General features: G+C 39.9%; 1 protein-coding gene across 1 annotated transcript; it reads left to right on the plus strand.

The window, feature by feature from the left end:
* The first annotated feature begins 480 nt into the window (after window positions 1–480).
* Window positions 481–6,934, plus strand: LOC118370076 (zinc finger protein OZF-like). Its single transcript, XM_035754871.2, has 2 exons — window positions 481–1,027; window positions 3,488–6,934. The coding sequence occupies exons 1-2, from the start codon at window positions 688–690 to the stop codon at window positions 4,537–4,539; spliced, it is 1,392 nt and encodes a 463-aa protein (XP_035610764.1). The 5' UTR covers window positions 481–687; the 3' UTR covers window positions 4,540–6,934.
* Window positions 6,935–9,825: the final 2,891 nt, after the last annotated feature.

Below are 9,825 nucleotides of genomic sequence, written 5' to 3' on the forward strand. Positions count from 1 at the left end.
CAACTGTTCTGCCTTATTATTATTCGACCATGCTGGTCATTTATGAACATTTGAACATCTTGGTCATGTTCTGTTATAATCTCTACCCGGCACAGCCAGAAGAGGACTGGCCACCCCACATAGCCCGGTTCCTCTCTAGGTTTCTTCCTAGGTTTTGGCCTTTCTAGGGAGTTTTCCTAGCCACCGTGCTTTTACACCTGCATTGTTTGCTGTTTGGGGTTTTAGGCTGGGTTTCTGTACAGCACTTTGAGATATCAGCTGATGTACGAAGGGCTATATAAATAAATTTGATTTGATTTGATTTTGAACAGACTTGATCCATACGGCTCCTGCTAATAATATTTGTGCCATTCTCAAAGCTTTTGGCCAGGACTGTACATTTTACTCAACTGCGTTACCCACTCCAGTCAGCAGATGGCGATGTGTGAATTTAAGGCGATGCTGTTAGTGTGACGTGGAATCTCGTGGACTTCTTTCATCAGTCACCTTGGTAGCTTGCTAGACAAAATAGCCGAACCAATAAAGCTCTTTAGACGCTTTCGTTGATATTAGCCACTGTGTTTTAAAACATACTTCTGTGGTCTAGTTAGTTATCAGATTGAATTATATATTAATGGTGTTGTTGTTATTATTCAGCTAGCGGGTTGGTTAAGTTAGCATTAGCCTAGCTAGGTAACATCTCCAACCATGAGGTTACTAAGCTTCTCTCCTTCTGCTAAAGAAGAGGTCTGCTGGACGGAGGAAGAAGTTATCGTGAAAAAGGAGGAGGAAGAGGAGACTGTTTCAATACAAAAACAAGTAGAGGGTGAGGCTGTTACCGTGAAGGAAGAAGTGAAAGACGTTACAGTGAAGGAAGAGAAAGAGGATGATGCTGTTTTTGGAGTGAAAGAGGGGGAGGGGGAGATGACTGTCACATTGAAAAAGGAGAAGGAAGAAGAGGAGGGAACTGGATATCTGCGCCTGGTTTCCCAAATGCATCTTAAGGCATCCAATGGTTCTAACGATGAACGGGTCCTGATTAACACTAGTAAGTACTGTCTTAAAAGCAAAGGCACAAACTCTGCAGTTGTTGAACTGATGTTTGGTGTTAAAGCGGAAATATGACATTAATACGTCACTATTTTGGCTTTTAAATTACTTATTTATAGCCATTGATTCTTGAAGAATATAACGCATGCCTCATGAGCTTAGTTCAACTGTTGTACCCCATCAGAACCCCAAGTAAGCTTTTTTTACCCCGATGTTTAGAAACAATGTAATCCAACACTCAACATGGTTAAAACTATCATGTTGATATCATGGATGGTCAGTCCTTGCATCCATAGGTCTGTCTATGAATTTGAGAGAAGTTACATTTCCCATCATCTTATTACCAAAACAGTGGTGGAATTACAGCTTTGTTATTGTTTGAACTGCAGATTGGTTGATTGATTGTGGCCTTTTTTAAAGGGACAACCTAGGTTTTAAAAAGCCACTAGATGGCTACCCAGAGACTTCGTTTGGTAAACAGCTGAGGGATGAGGGCTGGAGAAAACTCAAGTGCCGAATGGTGAAAGGGCGAGAGCTGGAAATATTTTACGAAAATACTTTGAGGAACTATTGTCATTCGCAATTGATTTTGATCAGAATGGTTTACTTGCTGTTTGAGGTGAAGAAAACATTATTTTGAGAAGCAGCTCCACAACTCATTAGTTGGGCACATTTATAGGCCTACATTTGCATGCAGGCCAGGAAGACTAATCCTACTTCCTAGTTCTATATGCGCAATCAGTTGTGTGTCCTTACTCAACATTGACAGGAGTGTTTCAAATGAAAGAGAATTTAATAAATTGACAAAACTATCTTGCGCGGTAAGGTCTGGGTGGTCTGCCAGTTTCATTTAGTATCCGTTTGGGTCAGCTAGGTATAAAACTCCGGGACCAGTAGTTATAGTCAGAACGTTAAGCACAAGTCATATGATGAACTGCAACTTAAATACTGGATCTTGCTGTCGGACAATTTTGACAGTCAAATTACAAACATCACGACATGCAACAACAAGCAAAGTGCTTCTTAATTCATTACACCGGTAAAGACAGTTATGCCGTGCTCCACGTTGGTTCCAACATCCCTAACATATTGATGTTTATAATGTGTTATTGTCTACTTGATTTACAGTAGGGTCTGCTTGATTTACAGTAGGGTCCCGTTAGTCTGTTTGGACACGGAGATACTTTGCTCATAATGTGTAGAGAACTGTTCCTTGATGGATAGGCTATTGTACAACACACAGAGCCATTTTCCTTTATTCAGGACATTTAGAATGACAACACATTATAGAGTAACCTGGTGGGATTATTCACAAAATTATCTGGTGATCAGGTTATGAAAAGTCATGACAGACATTTTATTTTCCATGTTTCACCTGAAATATTAAATGATTTATAGTTCTAGGTCTATGTTATTGTTAGGTGAAGTGATGAGTCTTACAGTAGGTCTATGTTGTTGTTAGGTGAAGTTATGGGTCCTACAGTAGGTCTATGTTGTTGTTAGGTGAAGTTATGGGTAGTACAGTAGGTCTTTGTTGTTAGTTAGGGGTCCTACAGTAGACCTATGTTGTTAGTTATGGGTCCTACAGTAAGTCTATGTTGTTGTTAGGTGAAGTTATGGGTCCTACAGCAGGGCTAGGTTGTTGTTAGGTGAAGTTATGGGCCAATTTGTTAAACACTTAGTGTACAAACCCTCATTGTCAGGCTGATGGCAAACTAGCCAAAGAGCATTTTACTGGTTGAAGTGGTTCTTAAATAGTAGTACATGTTTGACAATAACACAGACAATAACACAAACAATAACACAAACATTATATCAATCAGGACATTCAAAAGAGCCTTACAGTAGTGTGAAATGCACTCTAACCTGAAATGGAGGCTGTTTTTGCTGACAGCCTATGAGAACTCCCCTGAGTTTTCCCCCACGGTGGTAAATTAGTGAATAGACACAGAGCTTAATGTGAGTTTCCTTGAGTAGCACTCCTGATCTTGCGCTGTAATATTCAGAATACATTATGAAAATCTTCGCTCACCATTTTTGCTCCATGCAGATATACTACATCCATAACTAGTGGTTTCCTCATTACCAGATATACTACATCCATAACTAGTGGTTTCCTCATTACCAGATATTCTTCATCCATAACTAGCGGAGATAGTTCTGCAATCAAATTGTGTGCGCATCGCCCTTGCGCCGCAATCTTATTAAACACAGAAAGGGGCCTATATTGGAGACAAAAAGTCGTCTGGCACACTGCTTAGGATTTCAACAACTTTAATAACTTATTTCTAGCCTACAATCATCTATGTTACTACTGTGAAAACAAGACGATTGTCATATAATTTAACAGCGTCAATTGTTGTACAACTTCATGGGTATCACCTTTTACCTCAAATTAACAGTGGATTTCTGCTGTTGTGGGCCTATAACCGTCTGTCTGGTGTTGTCATTCACACAGGAGAGAGATGTGACTATCGTGGATCCTCTGGGGATCCTCAACAGTATCATGATGCTGATGAGGCAGAGAAGAGTCTCTCCACATCAGAACTCCTCAAGAAACAGCAGCAGAGACCCACAGGGAAGAAATCTCATTGCTGCTCTGACTGTGGGAAACGTTGCAAATCTTCATCAGAACTTAAAATACACCAGCGAGTACATACAGGAGAAAAACCTTATAGCTGTGATCAATGTGGGAAGAGTTTTACTCAGTCAAGCTCCCTGAAATCACACCATAGAACACACACGGGAGAGAAACCTTTTGTCTGTTATCAATGTGGGAGGAGTTTTACTCAGCTAGGCAACCTGATAGGACACCAGCGGGGACATACAGGAGAGAAACCTTATAGCTGTGATCAATGTGGGAAGAGTTTTACTACATCTAGCTATCTAACTATACATCAGAGAACACACACCGGAGAGAAACCTTATGGCTGTGATCAATGTGCGAAGAGTTTTACTCAGCTAAGCAGCCTGATAGTACACCGGCGGGGACACACAGGAGAGAAACCTTATAGCTGTGATCAATGTGTGAACAGTTTTACCTCATCTAGCTATCTAACTATACACCAGAGAACACACACTGGAGAAAAACCTTATTGCTGTGATAAATGTGGGAAGAGTTTTACTCAACTAAGCAGCCTGATATCACACCAGAGAACACACACAGGAGAGAAATATAGCTGTGATCAATGTGGGAAGAGTTTTACTACATCGAGCTATCTAACTATACACCAGAGAATACACACAGGAGATACATCTTATGGCTGTGATCACTGTGGGAAGAGTTTTATTCGGCTACAAACCCTGAAATCACACCAGAGAATACACACTGGAGAGAAACCTTATAGCTGTAATCAATGTGGGAAGAGTTTTACTCAGCAAAACGGCTTGATATCACACCAGAGAACACACACAGGAGAGAAACCTTATAGCTGTGATCAATGTGGGAAGAGATACTCTGATAAAAGATCTCAGATTAAACATCAGAAAATACATGAAATTGTTTCATGATATCAATGAAATGATGTCACATTGTAGAATGTTTTAACATTGTAGGAGTATTGTAATGATGTCACAATGTAGAACCTTAAACATTTGTCCCCCTGTTCAGTTAAATTGATTTTAGCCTCAGGGGAAAAAATCCAGGCTATGAATTGAAATAGTATTATTTATGAGATTTATCAAAAAGTGACTTGTGTTACACTTGCCACGTTGATGACCCACTTGAATCAAAATACAACACTTCAAAATGTTTAGGTTTTTAATATATCCCAAACTGTTTCTGCATATTGGTTATTGATTTGGACACGTTAAACCTGTGTTTTGACATTGCACTATTCCCATTTAGCAAAATGTCATTGAAAATACATTTGAAAATAAGACTGTGCCCAATGTTCAATATATGTTCGGTTGTAGTTGAAAATGAAAGTTGAAAAGATGTAGTTTTTTCAATGACTTGAAAACAGCTTAATTTCAATGTACTTGCAGCTTATACACCTATAATCAATTTTATTAACAATCTTACATCACCCCAGAATTTCTTGACAACATTCAAGTGCTAATTGTCTTTATTCCACTACTGAAGAAGCATGACTCAAATCACCTCATATTTCAAAAATCCAGCCTGGCAAAAGATACATGTTTTATTATTCCATGCCTCACCATTAAGTTCATTAATGCCAATACATATTAACAAATGGGTGTACATTTGGTTTTGATATTTCATATTTACAATTATGTAACATTTAGTAATATTTATGCAACCAACTGACAATTTTTGGGTTCAATTATATTGACATTGTTGCCCTGCTTTTATAATATCAGGGTTCATTCTCAGATGTGCCAACCCAAATGTACTAGAGCATGACATTGGAGACTGGGCCCCGATCCAACAACATGCCTATCGGGTGCACCCTGAAAAGAGAGAGAAGCTCCGCAGTGAGGTGGAAAGTTACAACAGATATCGCAGTAGTTTCCTCTTGAAATCAGACATGTCCGTGTCAAGGACAACTTGGTTGCTGATTGCCTCAAGAGTTGACAGTCAAAAAGATTTGTGTTGTGCATTTAACCAGTGTGTTACCTTGGATCACAATTTATTTTGACATGTTTTCCGTGTTGGAGATGAGTTTTTATCTCTTATTCTTTTCTGTATTTTTAAAAAACTGCACTGTTGGTTAGGGGCTCCTAAGTCAGCATTTCACTGTTCGGTCTACCTGTTGTATTCGGCGCATGTGACTAATACAATACAATTTGATTTGAGTTTTGTTCATTCCAAGGGGACGAGAGTTCTTGAAGCTAGTGAGTTTTAGGATTCTATAGAAAGAAAAAGGAGAAAATAATCATATGATTGTATATTATTATTTAGAAAAATTAGTTTTTTCTTGTTTTTAATTGTTGACAGCAAGTTGTTTTCTGTTGGTGGTATGAAAACTTGTCCAACAAAATTATAGGATATATTTGTTGTCTTAAGGGGTAAGGTGTTGCAGGCTTCCATTTATGTTTTGAGGTTGGACTTTAGCACGTATAGCTCGTTAGCACTGATTGGTGTCACCTCGTTAGTCAGTATGTGTTATACCTGTGCTGGCTTGTCCATCTCCTTAGTGGGACGGTGTTTCACCTGAGCTGGTCCAGGTTCTATTTAAGAGTGTTTGGCCCAGTGCTCCAGTTGTCTTGATAGATGTGGAGAGTCAACACCTTTAGTTGCGCTACTTTTTTAGTTTGCGTCCCTTTTTTACGTTTGTTGTGGGTTTTTCTTTTGTTTGCCTCTTGTTGGGCAGATTTAGTGGGTCTCATGGTGGGTGTCTTTCATGTCCCAGTTGTTGTTACTCGTCAACATTCAGTGGACACTGAGAGCAAAACTGCAACATTATGTTATAATACTTTTATTGCATTAAATGGTTGTTTTATGCAACAGAATAGAGGGTTCTTAGAACTATAGTGTCTGTGTGTTCTACTGAGGATGGGCCTCTGGGAGATAACACTGACAGGAGATTTACAATGTCTTTTGGGTGATAAAACCTAAAGAGGCCGCATTCCAGAGCATGAGTTAATGTTTCTGTTCTATATGGTACCAGGGAGAGATGACCCCAGGGCCAGACCCTGGTCTCTACACAAAGAGTACTGTTTTTACATCAGATACTTATAATTCCCAGCAGACAGTGTCTTTCATACAAATCTTAACCTTGTGACCCGTTCTATACATCTGTTGTTTGTCATGTAGGTTGAAAGGGGTGCATCTTGGCTATTAAAGACCTTTGTACTTTTGTATCGGGGCTCTCAACGAATCATCTGCGGGTGATTCGTCGACCAGCCATCATTATCGTAGAGCACTCAATTGATTAACTTTATATGTGTATGTTGTCTTGACCTGCTCCCTTATTATTAAGAGAATAAAGACGTAGTTCAAGTATAACTCTGACTTGTGTGATACGTTTGTCACCTCATTTGATATTAATGAAATCAACAACCACATTTGGCGATGGGGGCGTGAATCTTGACTTGGTGACTGAGGACCTGGCTAAATGGTGCACGAGAGATCCCTCTAACTTGGGATCCCAGGGAGACCACACTTCGGGAACAGAGCAGATGAACCCACCTTTGATCTGAGTGGATACCACAGCTCGAACCTATTTATTTTTTAAAGAAAGAGGTGAGTGAAACACGCAAAGTGTCGTTTTTAGAAAAGCCTCATAGGCTCTGAGTGTGTTTTCCTGTGTGGAGGTGTAGGCCCAGTGTTCTGAGGCCGAGTCAACTATCTGTAATTATTTTTAACATTTACTTGTTTTAAACCTGTACCCCATTTTAGAAGTATTAAAATATGTAAATGTATGAGTTGCATTATCCTAGGAACTAACCATGAGATAGAAATGTGAAAATATTCCTGCAGGTTAAAATATTGTTGAAAAACAACTAATTGATTTGGTATGTTTGGGAATAGCATTGCGTGACTGTGGAAATTAGTCTTAATCTGATGTTTGGATAGTAACATATAGAAATATGCTTAATCAGATTATTGAAATTTGGATAATAAACAGGATGATATTTTAGAAAGCAGCGCAAGGTCTATAGTTCCTGGGAGGCTTGATTTTTGCCGTGGTCTCTGGGAGGTTAGAAAACCGTTGAGGATCCCATGGTCATTGTCTGGGAAACAAAAGTTTATTTTTGGTTCTGCTGGGAGTATGTTTGGAGAGCTGCTTCGTAGCTATGGAGAGTCCTTGAAAAAGCAAATGGAATGGTTGTCGTGAGTACCTGAGAATTTCTTACGTTTAATATGGATTCTGTGAATATATGAAAGTATGATGAATTGTATGTGTGTATAAGGATTTTCTAGAGATTTGCTAAAGTAATACTGGGAATATAATTAGATACAATTTAAACAACCCATATGAAGACAAATTTAGGTTTTGAGATGGTATCTTTATTGGATAATAAAGATGAGGGTTAAGCATTATTAAACAGTCTACAAAGTCTGGGCAGTTGTCTCAGAAACTGATGGGAATGTCCACTTTAGGATAAGTTACCCTAAGAAAGAAACTAAAAAACACATACTGGATTTTCTCCGTCTGGGTACTACATTTGAAATAAAACTGCCCTTGAGGCCTGAAAATTCAGGGGGGTGTCTTCCCAGTATGAGAGGAGTTGCTATTGTAACAGTATAGCTTCCGTCCCTCTCCTCGAACCAGGGACCCTCTGCACACATTGACAACAGCCACCCTCGAAGCATAGTTACCCATTGCTCCACAAAAGCCGCGGCCCTTGCAGAGCAAATACTTCAAGGTCTCAGAGCAAGTGACATCACCGATTGAAATGCTATTAGCGCGCACCCCACTGACTAGCTAGCCATTTCTCATCGGTTACACTATATTTATTGTATAAACCTTTTACCATAAAGTTAGAGTGAACCAAGGTGGCTGAGTAGCTGTTGATGTTGAAGAAGCGTCCCGTCCACTAGATTATACGTCACAGTGGCAAAATCACCTGAAAAACGCACATCGCCATCTGCTGACTGGAGTTGGTATCGCAGTTGTAAAAATACTTTCAGACAAAAAGCTACAAAGCGACTGCCCCTAAAAACCAACGACTCCCTTTGAAAACAGGCGATGTGGCATCAGAAACATTTGTTATCGTGTAAAAATTTACTACAAAGTGTACCTAAATAGAATAACTTTGGTCATACCCAGTCAGCATGTGACGTCCAATGACGTCGAATTATGGGTAATATCAGGTCTGTCTGTTGTGGCCGCTACTTCACCCCAAAATAGTAATTAATCCCAAATTGGGTTGTGTATAACTGTGTAAATGTCTCTCGGACAAGGTGACTTTTAAGAATATACACTCTAAAAAGGAAAGGTTCCTGGAGTATCCTTTAGGGGTTCTTCAAATTGAAACTGTGGGGGAGCCCCTAAAAGTTATTTGAAGAACCTTTTGTGGGAACCCCTATAAGTTCTTTGAAGAACCCCTTATCATGGTTCCTCAAATAACCTTTTTGGGTTTCATTTTTTTAACTCGCTGTCCACCCTCCCACCATTATAAAAACATATTTTAATAATAATAATAACAATATTGACAATATTGATTTAAATAATTCATTGTTTATTTAGTGGCACCACAAATGTAAATGAATATTTACAAAACATTTTACCAAACAAAACACATTACCAAATTGCAACACTTCTGCAGACATGTCAGACTATAAATAATACTTTTCACATTTACATTACATTTAAGTCATTTAGCAGACGCTCTTATCCAGAGCGACTTACAAATTGGTGCATTCACCTTATGACATCCAGTGGAACAGCCACTTTACAATAGTGCATCTAAATCTTTTAGGGGGGGTGAGAAGGATTACTTTATCCTATCCTAGGTATTCCTTAAAGAGGTGGGGTTTCAGGTGTCTCCGGAAGGTGGTGATTGACTCCGCTGTCCTGGCGTCGTGAGGGAGTTTGTTCCACCATTGGGGGCCAGAGCAGCGAACAGTTTTGACTGGGCTGAGCGGGAACTGTACTTCCTCAGTGGTAGGGAGGCGAGCAGGCTAGAGGTGGATGAACGCAGTGCCCTTGTTTGGGTGTAGGGCCTGATCAGAGCCTGGAGGTACTGAGGTGCCGTTCCCCTCACAGCTCCGTAGGCAAGCACCATGGTCTTGTAGCGGATGCGAGCTTCAACTGGAAGCCAGTGGAGAGAGCGGAGGAGCGGGGTGACGTGAGAGAACTTGGGAAGGTTGAACACCAGACGGGCTGCGGCGTTCTGGATGAGTTGTAGGGGTTTAATGGCACAGGCAGGGAGCCCAGCCAACAG

This window comes from Oncorhynchus keta, chromosome 37, assembly GCF_023373465.1.
Source record: "Oncorhynchus keta strain PuntledgeMale-10-30-2019 chromosome 37, Oket_V2, whole genome shotgun sequence".
Classification (NCBI taxonomy): domain Eukaryota; kingdom Metazoa; phylum Chordata; class Actinopteri; order Salmoniformes; family Salmonidae; genus Oncorhynchus; species Oncorhynchus keta.